This window comes from Penicillium odoratum, assembly GCF_028828045.1.
Source record: "Penicillium odoratum strain IBT 22623 chromosome Unknown utg000003l_segment0_segment0, whole genome shotgun sequence".
Taxonomy (NCBI): domain Eukaryota; kingdom Fungi; phylum Ascomycota; class Eurotiomycetes; order Eurotiales; family Aspergillaceae; genus Penicillium; species Penicillium odoratum.
The window spans coordinates 355,174-372,196 of record NW_026643145.1 but is presented as its reverse complement, the minus strand read 5'-3'; the positions used below and the strand labels follow the sequence as shown (position 1 = coordinate 372,196).

The 17,023-nt window shown below is 49.3% G+C and overlaps 8 protein-coding genes across 8 annotated transcripts; 4 read left to right on the top strand and 4 right to left on the bottom strand.

Annotated features, from left to right (window-relative positions):
- Window positions 1-161: 161 nt before the first annotated feature.
- On the top strand, window positions 162-998 carry N7520_003383 (kinetochore Spc25 family protein; the record flags this gene model as incomplete). The annotated part of the gene is made up of 2 exons (XM_057137318.1): window positions 162-393; window positions 454-998. 2 exons carry the CDS (start codon window positions 162-164, stop codon window positions 996-998), a joined length of 777 nt encoding a protein of 258 aa, XP_056997783.1.
- A 131-nt stretch (window positions 999-1,129) lies between these two features.
- On the bottom strand, window positions 1,130-2,331 carry N7520_003382 (SKI complex subunit WD repeat protein SKI8; the record flags this gene model as incomplete). The annotated part of the gene is made up of 6 exons (XM_057137317.1): window positions 1,130-1,313; window positions 1,373-1,559; window positions 1,611-1,704; window positions 1,752-1,918; window positions 1,968-2,228; window positions 2,289-2,331. Coding segments are annotated over 6 exons (936 nt in total), but the record flags the coding sequence as incomplete, so codon positions are not given.
- Window positions 2,332-2,865: 534 nt separating this feature from the next.
- Window positions 2,866-3,243, bottom strand: N7520_003381 (mitochondrial 54S ribosomal protein bL32m; the record flags this gene model as incomplete). The annotated part of the gene is made up of 2 exons (XM_057137316.1): window positions 2,866-2,885; window positions 2,958-3,243. The coding sequence occupies 2 exons, from the start codon at window positions 3,241-3,243 to the stop codon at window positions 2,866-2,868; spliced, it is 306 nt and encodes a 101-aa protein (XP_056997781.1).
- A 287-nt stretch (window positions 3,244-3,530) lies between these two features.
- aspD (septin aspD) lies at window positions 3,531-4,897 on the top strand (the record flags this gene model as incomplete). The annotated part of the gene is made up of 6 exons (XM_057137315.1): window positions 3,531-3,672; window positions 3,736-3,864; window positions 3,931-4,012; window positions 4,068-4,205; window positions 4,285-4,498; window positions 4,559-4,897. 6 exons carry the CDS (start codon window positions 3,531-3,533, stop codon window positions 4,895-4,897), a joined length of 1,044 nt encoding a protein of 347 aa, XP_056997780.1.
- A 599-nt stretch (window positions 4,898-5,496) lies between these two features.
- Window positions 5,497-7,381, bottom strand: N7520_003379 (putative Golgi matrix protein; the record flags this gene model as incomplete). The annotated part of the gene is made up of 6 exons (XM_057137314.1): window positions 5,497-5,738; window positions 5,796-5,902; window positions 5,960-6,675; window positions 6,738-7,154; window positions 7,206-7,309; window positions 7,363-7,381. 6 exons carry the CDS (start codon window positions 7,379-7,381, stop codon window positions 5,497-5,499), a joined length of 1,605 nt encoding a protein of 534 aa, XP_056997779.1.
- A 1,194-nt stretch (window positions 7,382-8,575) lies between these two features.
- Window positions 8,576-8,860, top strand: N7520_003378 (uncharacterized protein; the record flags this gene model as incomplete). Its single annotated transcript, XM_057137313.1, has 1 exon — window positions 8,576-8,860. The coding sequence occupies one exon, from the start codon at window positions 8,576-8,578 to the stop codon at window positions 8,858-8,860; it is 285 nt and encodes a 94-aa protein (XP_056997778.1).
- Window positions 8,861-9,486: 626 nt separating this feature from the next.
- Window positions 9,487-13,690, bottom strand: N7520_003377 (glycerol-3-phosphate dehydrogenase GUT2; the record flags this gene model as incomplete). Its single annotated transcript, XM_057137312.1, has 8 exons — window positions 9,487-9,512; window positions 9,742-9,871; window positions 9,990-10,184; window positions 10,238-10,832; window positions 11,381-11,456; window positions 11,520-12,848; window positions 12,913-13,172; window positions 13,260-13,690. The coding sequence occupies 8 exons, from the start codon at window positions 13,688-13,690 to the stop codon at window positions 9,487-9,489; spliced, it is 3,042 nt and encodes a 1,013-aa protein (XP_056997777.1).
- A 1,542-nt stretch (window positions 13,691-15,232) lies between these two features.
- On the top strand, window positions 15,233-16,978 carry N7520_003376 (cytochrome P450; the record flags this gene model as incomplete). The annotated part of the gene is made up of 4 exons (XM_057137311.1): window positions 15,233-15,601; window positions 15,664-16,421; window positions 16,491-16,609; window positions 16,671-16,978. 4 exons carry the CDS (start codon window positions 15,233-15,235, stop codon window positions 16,976-16,978), a joined length of 1,554 nt encoding a protein of 517 aa, XP_056997776.1.
- Between the last annotated feature and the right edge of the window lie 45 nt (window positions 16,979-17,023).

Genomic DNA, 17,023 nt, shown 5'->3' with positions numbered 1-17,023 from the left:
GAGGAAGTGAAGCTATCAAAGATTCTCTCTCGATGAGAGTTTTTTCTTATCGATAAGATAAGTTCCGCGGTTGCGCCGCAACCCCCAAACACTTCATCTTCCACGCGGTTTGTTTCAATCAGTTTACATTCGCGTCAAATCAACTCAAACCACACTAAAACATGACATCTTCATTTGATCCATCACTCTCAACGAGTGGTATGCGTCCTCCGTTGATCTCGGCAGATGCGCCATCCATGGCGGACTCTCTTCCCAGCATCAACTTTGGTTTTGATGACCTGCGCAATCGCATGGCACAGTTTACGGTTAAATTCGATGCATTCATTGAGCGAGGGCGCAAACAAGTTCTGGAGGAGAGGAACCAGTTTCATATCAATCTTGCTGAATTACAAGGTACACTGTGATCTCCTACCCTCTAATCCCCCCACCTGTTGAACTGACTGGAAAACATAGAGGACGAGCGGATGCGACAGCGTGATATTGAGATCCTGAACCTCAAAACCCAGACCCATGAACAAACTCTTCAAAAAGAGGCGGCTGAGGCTGCTGAAATGCACACTGCGATTTCCTCGATCACTATGGAGCGCGACTCTCGACTCACCAAGCGGGACCGTCTCAAACAACAGATCACGGAGACCCGAAAGGCAATCGACCAAAGACTGGAGGCACAGAAAAACCACGCAAAACAATTGGATGCGCAATCTCGTCTCAACAACCCGGAACTGGAGTTCTGGCAGGATTATCTTTGTTTACGGATCGAGGGGGCTGGCCGAGAGGATCGATTGAAATTCGTTTACAGTCATATAGTAGAGAAGGATTGGGAATCAGAGGCATGGTTCGAATTGGGAACTGCTAGTCGAGATTATGAAGTGTTCCACACGCGGCCAAAGGTGAACCGTGAAGCTTTGGAGCGTGAGGTCGATCTTGTCAACGAGGACCGGGACTTTGGCGCATTTCTCAAGCGAATGAGAAAGTTATTTGTGGAAACTATGAATTGAACTGAAGATGTAATTTCCCAGGGTGTATGGATATCTGTGATATGAAATTTATGAGCTTTATGCCGAATTATCTTTGTCGTCGCCGAAATCATCAAGTCTACGTAGGTCACGGGCAAAGGCAACGTTTTTCTTTAGCCCCCGGTAGCCTCTCGGTAAAATGCGAGGCTTCTATTCGCACCGGCTGCTGCAAAGGCTTCTGATCTGCCGTTCTTGGGCAGCCACTTAACGCTCCAGACAGCCTTTTCGGTCTCAGATTGGGTGGCAACACACATCTTGGTTTCCATAGACCAGACCTTGACTTTCCCATCGAAAGAACTGCGGACATTGGTAAGCAATGGGTCCCATTTGGTAAAAGTGAGGGTTGTATGGTTTACCTGCTGAGAAGATACTCCCCAGTGAAGCTCCAAGAAAGAGACAGTACCCAAGCAGAATGGCCTGAGAGATTTGCAATCTGTTCGCCGGATGACGTATCATACAACACAATCACCTTGGAGTCTCCAGCCGCCGCCAGAATTTTCCCTCCAGGAGAGAAAGCAACCGAACGAACTGGCTTCACCAAGCCTGGTATATCATGTTAGATCATGTAGAGTCACCGGGGCTTGTACCACGTACCGGAAAGAGAGAACGGCATTCGGCCAATTTCAGTGGTAAAGATGTAGACGGCACCATTTTCATGTCCGCTAGCAATGAATCGGCCATCGGGCGACTAGGAATGTCAGAAGATGATTTGTTGGCAGCTCCTCATGAACCTACCAGGTCGATACAAGTACCAAAGCTGCCCTTGGTCTCGTGGTCTCGAATTTGGGCCCCATCTGCGGCTAGGTCCCATACTCCGATTCGACCATCTTGAGAAACACCTGCCAGGTACTGACCATCCTCCGCCAATGCGACTGCCCAAACCTTCACATCATCTAGATTGGCTAGCATTTGGTCAGTATGTCAAAGCCTCTCGTCTAACGTGAACCGTACCTGAAGAAGTCTTGTCGAGAGACCAATGGCCCTCCTGGCAAGACCAGACTTTGATGTCACCTGCGAAGCCTGCACTAACAGCTCGAGAGCCCTTTGCATCGGTGACCACATGATGACAACCTAAAGTGTGAGCTCCGTCAATCGATTGAACTAGCGGAAAGTCTGCTTCGGTGGCTGAGTGCACTTTAATAGACGGTGCGCCTGATGCAGATAGAATCTGATCATTTGTTACTGCTAGCGAGAAGATATCCACGGGGTGCGCTGAGGGTGGGGTTAGCTCGTCGTTTTTGCGTAACAAACACGCGATCCATGATCACTCACCATTGTCTGCGGATCCCCACGCGAGGTATTGTCTCGACTGCGGACTATTAGCTTATAAATCCTAGCAACTTGAATGATTATCATACCATGCTTTTTTGGTACAATATGCAAGTCAAGGTTGGGTGGTCCAAAATTGTCGCGGTTGCGGAAATGACGTTGGTTAACTTTTGCCCGCATTTCCGCCTTTTCTACCCCAGTTGACATGCAAATCAGGACAACTTCTCTACGTCTTTCTAAACTAACCACGTACGCTTACAATTGGAAGTTTGGAAATTATCGTCAATTGGAGTTGACAATTGATTGGAGGCCATCAGGACCTTTTGGAATAATACAAGTTTTCTTGTCCCCCACGTAACCAGACGCCAGGTGCCATGCAGCAGATAGATATTATCTGCAGATCCCATAGAAAAAGAAATGAAAAAAATAAACTCTAGAAATACACAATTCGTCTTTATATTTCCACTTGAACAAGTCGAATGCACTTGACCGCGCGATCAGAATCCTGTATCATTGCCACTTCAAGCGGTTTGAGTGGTCTGAGCCGACTTCCATGATTGCTGGATATCTACTTCCGGTGTTAGCTCTTGCCTTGTCTCCCTTGAATGAGTAGGTCAAATGCAAATCGCCATTGCAGGCGGCATGCCTTTCTCGAGAAAATTCCCCACATACCTTTGACACAGTTGGAACACAGCAGATGCGCCCGCTTCACCTGACCACAACCCGGGCACTTGTTGAGACTGTGGACATCCTTCAGGGCTTTTCCAGCCATTTGACGATGGCGCTTCTTCATGTGCGAGGTCTTCTTCTTCGGGACAGCGCGGAGGACCGAGTCCCAGAGATCGGAGAGTAGCGGTGGAACGGAGATGGAGATTGAGGGCAAGGCGATAGCGGAGAGTAAAGAGAACCGGGGAAGCTGAGGCAGAGCTCTGGCGAGCGGAGAGATTGACATTGCCATTATGTCGGGGTTTATGTGTAAGGTCGAGCTTCGGACAAGTTGGAAGTTGAAGTTCGTGAAAACCAAAACCAAAACCAAAACCAAAGAAACCAAAGAAACCAAAGTTTCGGTTTGCGCCGTACAACACTAGTCCAAATTAGGTATAGCGTTACACCCCTGAGTTGTCGATAGAGAAAGAACAACTTAAGGGGCTTCAAAGTACAACTATTCTTGTTGAGGTTTTTGCTTGACTTTGGGGTAATTCTTGAAACTTCTTTTCTATTTATCCTCAAATTCTTCCTCCAACAATGGCCGCCGCCGCTACCACCTCTGCTACTGGTCAACAGCCTACCGTTTTCCCCCACAGCCATGTCGGTTTCGATAGCATCACCTCCCAGATTGAGCGGAAGCTGTTGAAGCGTGGTTTCCAGTTCAATGTCATGTGTGTTGGTATGCGCCACCTCGATTCCCCCTACAGTTCCTCACTTTGATTATTTCTGACGCCCTATACAGGACAAACCGGTCTGGGCAAGTCCACGCTTGTCAACACCATCTTCGCGTCCCACCTGATCGACTCCAAGGGTCGCCTTACCCCCAATGAACCCGTGCGCTCCACCACCGAAATTCAGACAGTTTCGCATAGTATGTTCTCAAATTAGAAGCTTTTTTCGCCCAAGGAGAATCGCAATGGCTCACGGGTTCCACTAGTCATCGAGGAAAACGGCGTGCGTCTCCGCCTGAACATCGTCGACACCCCTGGTTACGGAGACCAGGTCAACAACGACCGTTGGTACGGACCTGATTATCCCACTTCAATATACCCTCTCGCGCTAACATTCCTCTAGCTGGGACCCCATTGTCAAGTACATCAAGGACCAGCACTCTGCATACCTTCGCAAGGAGCTCACAGCTCAGCGTGAGCGTTATATCCAAGATACACGCATCCACTGCTGCTTGTTCTTCATCCAGCCCTCCGGTCATGCGTGCGTTTCTCCTGCCAAAATCAAACGAAGCTCCGGTCTTTCAGTGCCAGTCTCCCACTAACCGATGATGATTATACAGCCTTAAGCCCATCGATATTGTTGTTCTGAAGAAGCTCTCCGATGTTGTCAATGTTGTCCCCGTTATTGCCAAGTCTGATTCCCTGACCCTCGAGGAGCGCCTAGCCTTCAAGGAGCGCATCAAGGAGGAGTTTGCCTTCCACAATCTAAAGATGTACCCCTACGACAACGGCGAGCTTGATGATGAGGAGCGGGCTATCAATGCTCAGATTAAGGTAAGGAGAGAGTATCCACATGATCCTGGTTTTGAGATACATATTAACCTGGGCTTGTAGGACATCATTCCCTTCTCGGTTGTCGGCAGTGAGAAGACCATCGTGGTCAACGGCAAGCAGGTTCGCGGCCGCCAGAACCGCTGGGGAGTAATCAACGTTGAGGACGAGACCCACTGCGAGTTTGTCTATCTGCGTAACTTCCTCACCCGTACCCACCTCCAGGACCTGGTGGAAACCACCAGCCAAATCCACTACGAGACCTTCCGTGCCAAGCAGCTGTTGGCTCTGAAGGAGAGCAGCGCTGCTGGTGGCCACACCGGTGGCAGCCGACCCATCAGCCCCTCGGCGGATCGCGAACTCAGCCGCAACTCGCAACGTGCGGCCATGAACGGATACTAAATCCCTCAGGTGGCGTATGTGTCCATCTTTGGTGAATTTGAGTGATGTGAAATGGTCACCACTGGACAACATCATTCTGAAAAATTTCCTGTCCCTTTCGACGGCCTTTGCAGATATCCCATTTCTCCTTTACGTCTCCTGTTTTCGTCCTCTCCCTGTTCTCCCCGTTTCGCGGGCACAGATTCCGGGCTTCTTTATTACCATTTGTATTGCGGGGGAAAGTCTTTTGGTATCGAGCGCTTCTGCTATCTGGTTTTCTCCATGTACTTAGTTTCCTTAATCATCCCTGAGAAACTCATATTGGCTCACTCATCCTCGTCCCTTTCACTATAAAGGACTTCTATGCAGTAGCTGATGACCCAGGTTGTTTTTGGTAAGCTTTCCAGGTCCTGATTATCCTTGTGGCCAGACTTCCTGGTTCCACACATTACGTCAGCAACTAGGCGCCTTACAAATAGGACTGGGCAGAGAATCAGGCGCCCTTAAATAGATACCAGGTCCTTATCGAAAGAAAACTCGAGAACGAGTAGAAATATGCGGTGGTTGGAGATGCCCACTATGAGATCTCGTTTCTATACATGAACCATAACACTAGAGCATTATGATTTAGTAGGTCCTGAGTGGCTACCTCGTCGCATCGCGTTCAGGTTGCCCGCCTCTGCTTCCTGCTCCAGGAAATTGGACCATAACTCCGCCAGTGTTTCCTTGCTGGACGCTCCATTGTCCATGAATTCGGCCAGGTTGGGCGTACTGGGAGTCCGTAAAGGAGTCCCGGGAACCCGAAGCTTACCAGACATAGTTGAGGTGCCTGGTCGAGCGAGCCCAGCTTGTTCTCGTTGTTCTAGATGTATTCATGAGTGAACATGTAGGGTGAAGTTACATAGGGTGGAGAACTTACCGTCATCCCAGCCCAAAAGGGCTGCTATGAGTTGTAGGATTTGGAACTTCTTAGGATCCGATCGATCTAGCGCCAGGAAATGCAGCAGGTGGTTTGTGACAATATGCCTAGAGATATCAGTCAAGGTGGAACCCCTTACGGAATCTGTCAAGGTAAGAACTTACCGGTCCACGTTATCCTCCGGCTTCCCCTTCTTGAGGAATCGCAAGGCCTTGGTAAGGTGATCATTTAATGTGACTGCTTCATGACGCAGCTTTCCGATGAGCAGATTTTTCTCTTTCACCTCCTTCTCAAACGGGCGCACCCGATCTAGTTCTTCTTGCGCATTCTTCATATTCTTGTCTGCATCGCCAGCTTGTTGTTGTGCCTCTCGTAGCGATCTTCTCAGCTCCTCCAGCTGAGCATCTGAACTTTCTACCAGCTCGCGGAGTTCCTGCTTCCGTGCTGATTGGATTTCCTGCAATGCACGCTGGAGACCGTCGATGGTCGATTGCTGGGTATCCCGGTCACTTGTGGCCTTCTCGTAGGCATCGCGAAGGTTCCCAAGCTGCTCCTCAAGATCAACGACTTTCTCGCCCAGGTTCTCCCGGATAGAGCGTTCCTCCATCGCAAGTACCTCCCAGTTGTGCATGGCCTCCTTGGCTTGTTCGAACTCGGATTGGAGATAGGACTCTTGGTCGATCAATTCCTGCTTTTCTTTCAACCAATTCTGCTGTGACAGGGTTGCGCGATCTCGAAGTGTGGCGATCTCTTTGGACTGCAGTGCTGATCCATCGGAGAGGTCAGCAAGCTCGGCTGACTTGGCATCAAGCTGTGACTTTAAGTTTGCGTTCTCGTCTTCGAGCTCCTCGATCTGAGATCGCGCCTGGGCCAATTCCTCCTATACGGACTGTATGAGCAAGACAGAATCAAGTGAGCATCAATTGAGCCAATTCAACACACCTCGTCCTCCTTGAGGCGCTCTCCCAATTGAGATTTGATAATATTCACACGCTCCAGCAGCTTCTGGAATTGGGTTTCAGCCTGTTCCTTCTTGGACTCTGCATCATCCAATTTCTGCTGCAACACTTCCATTTCCACTCGATGTTTGGACTGGATCTCCTCCAGTGATTTCCGCATGTCGGTGACCTCGGCCCGTAGGGAGTCTCGCTCTCGAACCAGCGCATCGAAGCGATCTTTGGGCTCGGTCACGGTCGCGGTTGCGGTTGCGGTTGCAGGCGCCGGTTGAGTGTCTTGCGTCTCTCGTGTTACATTGCCGTATTTGGTATCATTGGCGGACTGATATAGCGCGCTGCCAGGGTCGGGAGGGGCATCGGTGGAGGGGGTTTCTACCGCATCGTCCAGTTCCTCGACATCATTCTGTGAAATTCTCAGCACGGGGTCACAATTACAGAGAAACCCATGGCGCACCTGAGTGGCATCCTCGGGCTGTTCATGTTCAACGCCTGGGGAGTCGGCCAGTTCGGCATCCACCTTGGCCTTGGCCTTCTTCTTGCTCTTCTTAGATTTCGCGCCTAGTGAGGCATGAGTATGGGATTATTAAGGGAGGAATTATTTATGCGCGCACCTTGGGGGTTCTCAGGCATGCTGGGTGGTTGGGGGATGGTTGAAGGGGAGACTGGGGAAGCTGTCAACATCAAAGGTCCTTTCCGCTCCAGATCACGATGATTAATCTATCCGGCACCAACAGAAATTTATAGTAAGTATGCGTATATGTATGCATGTTTTTATCCATATCTATCTATATATCCAACTATATATCTATCTATATATGTATCGATATTTTATTAACTATTTAAATCGACATCTTTATTGCAATACCCAGGTATATATATTATACATATGACGTATTTGTATATGTAGTTACATACGTGTCTACCAACCTTGGAAGGCGTACCTGGATACACATTTGAGCCAAGTTTTTCTTCTGTTCACCTTCCATATGTTTCTGAACAGGAAAAGCCGAAATCTTTTAACTTCAATTCCGGCGCAATAACCTGTCTGGGCTTTAGCTTCCTCTCGGTTCAAGTCTCTCCCCACTGCAAGGGCCTTTCAATTCCAATTACCCGGCACATTCCGTCAAAAAACCAGCCTTAACGATGGGGCTCCGAGATCGCGTATCACAGAGACATTCTGAAACAAACTAGGAAGCTCGAGATCAAGATGGACCTAGTGGGCCAACTTGGGAGATTCGGGAATGAAAAGGTGAAACGGACTTGCCGGGATTTCTACAAGTGAAGCTTGTACTCTCTCTCTCTCTCTCTTAATTTGAACTAAACCCATTCTGAGTTAACCGTTCATAGCAACGAATCAAACGGTTTCATCCTCTCGATCCCCGGTCTAGTTCGATCCTAGCCGAAGCATGTCATTTTATTAAAACCGTTACGCCAGTGAACTCTTTTCTATGAACCGCAACCCCACTTTAGCTTCGTTCTCGCCCCATAATGGATGTTTTGCGTCTTTTTTTTCTCTCTTCCCGGGATGATGGCCGATTCGTGCTTTTGTGCAACCGAGAAGGTATAGCTCTATTCCGAACTTACATGATAATCTCGGCTTTGTCTTCTCTATAACCCGGAGATATACCTCTTTTTTCCCCCTTTCTCTTTTTTTTATTTCCACACCCCCCTGCTAACTGCTCCACTTTTGACTCCATCTCATGATTGAAAAGCCTCGGGTTTTCCCTTCAGTCGCATGTTCCATTTCATCTCTGTCTTTACTTTCGGTGGGTGTCTGAACCCGTGGCTCTTCCTTTAACACGGCCTCGGAGGAATCATTTCAATATGTCTGAAACCAATCAGGCAAACATTCGACAAGCCTTGGACCGCGCTCGTACTAGTGAGCTACCTGTGGACGATCCAACCTCCAGAATTCTAGAGGTCGCCATCACCGATCTATGGGCTCGAATTCAAGCGGAACCAGACACTATTATTTTGAGCCCAGATGAATTCGCCCTGTTCAATTATTTTCTTGAGCGTTTTCGGGCCACTCAACCCTCAATCACCCAAGGGGTCGTGAATCGCTATTGGAACAGTTTTCATGCCTCCAATAATGGTGCCAAGAAATAACCTGGATCTACCGAATGGGCCAAATCTGTGATCGGCCCAACATGGGTACACCTGCGCATCCCAGGAGTCAGAACTACAATGACATTGTTGATTGCTTGTTCTGTCAGAACACCCAACACGATCATGGTGATTCCACATGTCATCGTCTACTACACCGACACTTTTACCTCCCAACCGGAGCAAGGGCCTTGTTCCCCTCTCCATTGGTCATAAATGGAGGGATGGGAAGGTGGAGCAAGAACATGTTTCTCCCGGTTGGATCGCCTCAGTCCTAGGTCGCCTACAAAGGAGGGGTTGGGGTGAAAGCAGGATGCAGGTCATTGCGCTTCCAGCGGGAATGGGGTATATATGCATGACTAAATCCTGGTCTCAGTTGGGACCTCATGCATCAAAACAAGGCATCTCCGCATGGAATGTAATTTGAAGCCGCGGGGCGGTATTCATGTTTTTCCATTGGATTTTGTACGGATACAAGAAAAACAGAAACAGAAAAAAAAATAACCAAAAGACGGTCATTTAATTTGAGGATTTGGTGGTGTGACGCTGACGCGACTCCACATATGGTCCCATTAGCAATTCTTCCGGGGAAAATGTACTTCCGTACTTTTGCTCTTGGAAAAGGTGGCCTAATCCTGGTAGAGATTGGTCGATTCTAATGTATATTAATGTACTTTTTGTCCCTATAGATTTTACGTTTTCATCCTTCCAACTGTTATGAGAATCTTACTTGAGTAGTCTACTTCAAATGAGCTTGTCAAGGCAATCTGAATACATGTGTCCACGTGAATCTATGAAGATCTAGAGTCCTGGGAATAACTTGTGCTGAAACCGCTAACTGAACAAAATATGCTGGTAGATGGACCAAATAGAGCAATACATACCGATAATCCACTCATTCCCGTCAGTTTCAACTTCAAAGTGGGCTCTTTTGGATTTACAATGAGTAGCATCAAGGTCAATATGGAAAGGTTGACGAATAATGTCATCATTTGTTTTTGGGTCAAGAACGAGCTATTTCGCTTGACATAAAGCCGGAACATAAGTGGAAGATTGGAAGGAACACATATGATAGGCAGTGAGCCCTCGTTTCATTAGCTCGAGTTACAGATCGAAGCAGGGAAGAACGTACCACATTAAGCCTGTCCTTGGAGATAGGGATTCCTTCGGTAATGACCCAGGATACGATATAAAGGCTTGCATAGCTCACAGCCCATGTGCCTCGGCCTGCATAAGATCGGTTGTGCATGGAGTTGATATCACAGACCATACGGAGGTAGATGAGCTTGACCACAACATGGGCAGTCACCACTACCCCGACGACAAGCTAGAATGTCCCGGTAAGTGAATTGATAGGAATGTTATTTCTTGGGCACTAACCGCTGGCGTTGCAATCCCATAGGAGATGGAGATCTGACGATGGAGTTTCCCGACAGCGCTGAGGGCAAGAGGTATGGCCTCGTTGCCAACAAAGGCATGGATGGCGATTGCTGAAGGCTTGTACAGGATCGCTACCCGGGAGTGTAGAGATACAAGGGCATTGGGAAGAGCATCGATGTCTTCGAGTTCGGAGAAAAGAAAGAAGACAACATAACCAGCATATGTAAAGACGATGTCGGCAATAGCAAGACAGGCATATTGTATTGTCGGAACTGGAGGGAATGCCTGGAGGTGAGGAGAAGTCCAACCAAGGGAAATCGCGACCATACTCATGAGAACTGCGATGAGAATGCTTGTGAAGCTGACCGTTGACAGATAGAATGGCGGTCCGATTGGGAGAGTTGGGAGAAAGTCCATAAGTGCCCCAATAGATACATACGGAATGATACAATTGGGATGCTCGGTGAGGACATTCGTCATGATAGAACAGATGAGAACATGGCTCCCGATCAGGATATCTCCAGCATCTTCCACCTGTTGGATTTTGATAAAATCTTGTTCCAGCCGGGCAACAGTGTCCATGCCAGTGATACTTCTAATAACAAAACATGTTAGCACCAGGATTTCCCTAGAGCTAGAGAGAGAGCGAGGCATGTCAGCATACAGGAGATGATTAAGCAAGTGAGCACGGTAGAGAGAGTAAGGATCCTGAGATAATAGCCGTTCAGTCTCAGCCAGAAGATTGAGTACACCAGGAATAGTGCAGGGAACCAACTTGAGTCGTCTTGCCTGGAGGCAATCCGTCCTAACGACGCCAACTCCGGACCTAGAGCCAGGCTGACCACCAGCGATTGCGTCCGGAGCATCGCGCAACGAGGTAGAAGAATCTCACCCATGCCAGTCATCGGAACACTCCATTACCTGACAGCCGGAAAAGGGACGGATGTGAAAAAATTGATATTATCAGCATGAGATGAAAGCAGCAGATGTCAAGTAGACCATGAGCCGCACTTTCCTGTATTATATGAATCCTACTGGTAAAACCCATGGCATAAGAAACAGCTAGGAACAACCCGCTGGAGGAATAAAGTAACATTTCTATTTGTACAAAGCCGGTTCTATTATTTCATCTATTGGGCTGACGCAGATGCCGTGGGCTCGGTGCTGTAGATGATTGGGGAGGTGACAGCGTCACTCTTGAGAATATCGGCAGGGGGTTCTACGGAATTGTCAACGAATTGCATAAATGAAGAAACGTAGGGAAATTTAGAATGGAACTTACCAGTTCGAATCAAAGTCTTGAACGCGACCTCATCGAGGTCCTGGACGCGGCCATCCTGAACCTCCTGACGAGACAGGCCCTGGAAGTTCTTGGGGAGACCCATCGATCGGAGGTATGACATGGAATCCTTCCACTCCACCTCCTTACGCTGGTTGCTCCAGTTCAACTCCTCGGCCATCAAGTCAATCACCTTTGGCAACGCTTCCAGAGCGGCCTCGGCGTTCAAGAAAGCCAACCGGGTACGACGGGCAATCACATCAACGGCAGTTTGGGCGTACTCGTGGCGAATGGCGTAGCGGACCTCACCATCCACGAAGGGGTACAGGGCCGAAATGCGCTGGCCGCGCACAGGGAAGCGAGCATTGGTGGGCGAGGAAAGAGCAGCCACCTGCCAAGCACGGTCACCGTACGACTCAGTCAGGTGCTTGGCAACATCGGTCTCCAGGCCAAAGTGCTGGATAAGGTTGATGAAGAGGGTCTTGGAGAAACCGTGGGCACCGATGAGGCGGACCTGGTGGGTCTGGCAGCTGCCGTCCAGGGTGGCACCGTCCGCGACCAGGCCACTTCCACCAACACCACTGATATCCGGGACCGCGAGCGGCTCACGGGGTTGCAGCTTGAACACATCGATAGCTTCATCCACGGCCTCCTCGGCCATTTGGCGGTAGGTGGTCCACTTACCACCAGCGCAGGTCAACAATCCCGAGGGAGAAACAGAGATCAGATGGTTGCGAACCAGCGCCTGAGAGCTAGACTTGGCCGGGTCGCGCACCAAGGGGCGGATACCAGACCACGCAGCCAGGACATCACTTCGGTCAACGTTGATGTCGGGAGCCAGGTAACCACGGATCTCAGACAGAATCCAGCTGATGTCCTTCTCAGAGGGTTCAGGGTGACGGGAGATCTCCGCAGGGGCATCGGTAGTACCGGCAATGGTGTTACCCTGCCAGGGGAGGAAGAAGATGACACGGCCGTCAGACGTGGCCGGGTCGATGAGACCCATGTTTGACGGACTGTAGTATCCAGGAAGAATGATGTGAACACCGGAGCTGGGGGCCACAATCTCCTTGACATCAGGCTCGTCCATCTTGCGGATCGAGTCTGTGAAGGGACCGGTGGCATTAATAATACCCTTGGCACGAATGGTGAATTCCTGTGCCTCTTCACCATCCTTGCCCGGAATCACGTCCTTCAGGCGGGCTCCATTGAGCTTACCGTCGGCATCCTTAGTCAATCCGGTGACTTCCATGTGGTTGACGACAGTGCTGCCGTAGAGGGCGGCGGTCATGGCGAGGGAAACATTCATTCGAGAGTCGTTGTGCGCACCATCTAAAAAACATCAGTCAGTCCCTCACAATCGCCTTAGTTGGCAAAGAATCGGATTTCATCTTACCATAGTAGACCATTGCACCAATGACGTTATCCCGCTTGAGCATAGGGAAGGAATCGATCGCCTTACTCTTTGTCAAAAAGTATGAGCTCTCAATTCCCTCGGAACCAGCCAAGAGATCATAAGCCTTGCAACCGGCCCAGAAATAAGGAGCCTGCCACCATTTTTGGAGCGGCACCATGATGGGCAGCCATTGTGAGAGATGGGGAGCAGTGTTCAGGAAATATTTGCGCTCACGAAGCGCCTCCTTTACCAGCTTGTACCTGTGGATGCAATATCGCTTGTTAGCAATGCCAACTCTTCTGTTTGGTTTTTATTTTTTTTGCTTCTTTTGTCAAGAGCCAACTGACTGGTTGTAATCCAATTCCCAAAACGCCTTCTCCAAGTAGCGGACACCACCGTGCACGAGCTTAGTGCTCTTACTGCTGGTACCGGCACTGAAATCATCACGCTCCACCACAGCCACCTTTAATCCGCGGGTGGCGGCATCTAGCGCAATACCGGCACCGGTGGCACCGGCACCGATGACCAGCAGATCATAGGACTCCCCATCCTGACTCTGCTTCAAGTCCTTAATCTGATCGATACGCGACTTGATTGTGGGGAAATTTGGAGGAACAAGTTTTCCCTCATGGTAACCGGGAGGGGGAACGGCAGGGGCCTCGAGACCGGGGATGTTACGTGGACGATAAGAAATGTAGAGAACACCGGCTCCGGCGGCGGCGGCGGCGGAGGTATACAGCAACGGTCGCAGAAATCTGCGTGAGTGACGAGCGGCCATTATCCGCGAGTATGTGATGAACGATAAGTATTAACCAATGTTGAGCTCAGTGAGCTCAGTCTGTCCCAATTGGACTATAATGCAATGACTCCTTATTTCAAGATATAAAAAGAAGGAGGTTTGACAAGAATAGTGGAAAGGGGTGGGAATAGAGAAAAGGTCGAGATATATGGAAGGAGGAAAAAGGATGGGGGGGGGGGACTTAGATAAATGACGGGATACAAGGAAGATTTGCATGAACACGTAGATTGACAAGTTCGGTTTACCTTCCATAAACCGGTTCAACAAGGACTCAAGAGAACCTGCGTCATATTGGTGGATCGGCGTTGACCCTTGGAATTCCCACCAATCAAGTAATCAGAAGTGAACATTCGGAATTCCACTCCGCGTGACCAACAGGTTTTCACCAAATAGCTGTATATCTAGTACTAGTTATATATAGTATACATATAGTATGGAAAGTATATAGTATACTATGTAGAGTATAATACTTATAGGTATGGAGTATATATGATGATGGTATTATACTATATTATATGTCTTACTGGTCTGGAGCAAATCTCTGCATGGGCAGCTGACTTGCGGCTCCGATCCACTTCGATCGCGGCCCCATTTTTCCCTTTCACAATCCTAGAGAGTAAAGGTAAGTAACCCACTTTTACCAATTGCTAACCTGTTTTAAGCTCCTTCCAGATACTTCCCAAGTACCGGGCTCGTAAGGTAGAGGCTATGCATCGAAAATTAATATCATCACACTTGCGCAACAAGGTACCCCCTGGAATGTTAATGCGGATCAAGTGGGCCATAAATTTGTATTGCCCACGGGCCCCAGGAAAGCTCTGCGAGTGGATCAATTGATGATCCACTAGACTGGATTCGTACAATGCTTTCTTTTTTTGGACTTCCCCTTATACAGAACGTAGCAAATCGGAGAAAAAGAAAGGAAGAGCCCAGAGGCGTTCTAATTAGGCCTGGATCAGGGATTGTGTGGACTTGGGGAGATCATTGGACCCACCACGCCAGGAGCTGAATTTCGACCCCCTTTATACACCAAATCCTGAATATTGAACTACTAACCCGAGAGTACGTATATGAGAAGTGGAATATAGAAACATGTGCTCCGTAGTTATCAGTTGTAGAACTACATGGATAGAATTCAAATGTTGGCACCGATCGAAGGCATCTTAAACCACACTTGGTGTGTGCTTTGCGACTGTGATTCCCTAATGCTACCTCAATGCACCTAGGAGACATGAGGTGAAGAAAAGGAATGATGGTACTCTACCTTGTTATAGACATGGGGATTTATCTCCTCATAGATATACATAGACCAAACGTGGCTGGACTGCGCTCGATTTCCGGTCGAGCGGAGTAATTCCGTGCGGAACTCGGCTGTGGCTAACGGTTGCACCTGGGGAAGTGTGGGGTACAATCTGGATGCTTGTATGACGAGTACGGAAATGTTCCATTGAAAACCCAGCTGAATACGGCTATATAGATGGCTGTTATGACTGTCTCTTGCTTCAGCACAAACCCTTGATCATGGCTATCGTATCGAGCCTGTTGGCCTTACAGAGGCAAGTGATCAACGACCCATGGCAGTTTCTGGGGATCGCTGCTGCCTTGCTACCATTCCTCTATGTCATCCTGAACGAGTTTATTCGGGCCTCAGCCCGCGTCAAGGGCATGAAAGGCCCCCGAGGCCTGCCCTTGATAGGAAATTTGGCCCAAATCCGAGTTAATGCGGCGGAGCAGTATCGAATCTGGTCCAAGCAATTTGGTGCTGTATATCAGATTCAGCTGGGGAATATTCCGGTCGTCGTCGTGAACTCGGCAGCTTCCGCCAAGGTGATCTTTGGCCAGAATGCCCAAGCCTTGAGCTCACGACCTGAGTTCTATACATTCCACAAGGTAAGTGATAATGCCCGGATATTCCCCACAGTATGATCTGACCACTGGGCGTTGTTCTATAGATTGTTTCAAACACCGCAGGCACCACAATTGGAACTTCACCTTACAGTGACTCTCTAAAGCGCCGTCGCAAGGGTGCCGCCTCCGCTCTGAATCGACCCTCGGTCGACTCGTATGTCTCCCATCTGGATGTCGAGTCCAAGACCTTTGTGGAGGAGCTATTCCGGTACGGCAAGGGTGGGGCGATGCCTGTCGATCCGATGCCTATGATCCAGCGCCTAAGCTTGAGTCTAGCCTTAACGCTCAACTGGGGGGTACGGGTTGCATCACAGGAATCTGAACTGTTTGATGAGATCACCCACGTGGAAGAGGAGATCAGCAGGTTCCGAAGCACCACGGGAAATCTGCAGGACTATATTCCGCTCCTTCGCTTGGATCCATTCAGTAGGAACTCGAAAAAGGCAGCGGAGATGCGCATTCGTCGAGATAGGTACCTGGGTTCCCTCAATCGAGACCTGGATGATCGAATGGCAAAGGGAATCCACACGCCATGCATCCAGGCCAATGTGATCCTGGACAAGGAAGCCAAGTTAAACACCGAAGAACTCACATCAATCAGTCTGACCATGCTCTCTGGAGGTCTGGATACCGTCACCACTCTTGTCGCATGGAGTATTGGTCTGCTCTCCACGCGCCCCGATGTACAAGACAAGGCCGCCAAAGCCATTCAGGAGATGTATGGTCAGGATGAGCCCATGTGCTCGGCCGATGACGATCAGAAGTGTGCCTACATTGCAGCACTAGTCCGGGAGTGTCTCCGGTAGGTTCTTGTCCTTTGGAAGATGAAAAATACTCCCTTCGATCTGACACCATCTCTAAAATTTTGTAGATACTTCACGGTCCTCCGACTGGCTCTACCTCGAACATCAATCCGGGAGATCACCTACCAGGGGACGGTGATCCCCAAGGGCACCGTGTTCTTCTTGAATGCATGGGCATGTAATATGGGTATTTAACCCCCCCCCCCCCCTGGAATTGTCTTTGCCAAAATGCCAACGTTTGACACTAGATCCGGATGTGTGGACTGACCCTAAAGAATTCCGACCGGAGCGATGGTTGGAGCAACCCGACGCGCCACTATTTACCTACGGCATGGGCTATCGTATGTGTGCCGGATCATTACTGGCCAACCGAGAGCTTTATCTGGTCTTCATGCGGACTCTGAACAGCTTTCGGATTGAACCCCACGATCACACTGACTGGCACCCCGTCCGTGGGAACTCGGACCCCACCAGTCTAGTAGCCATCCCACAAAGGTATAAGGTGAGATTCGTACCCAAAGACGTAACCGCATTGGAAAAAGTGGTGGCGCAATAAAGCCACAAGATACCAAGTGGAGATGACGGTGGCGACTTTTAGGAA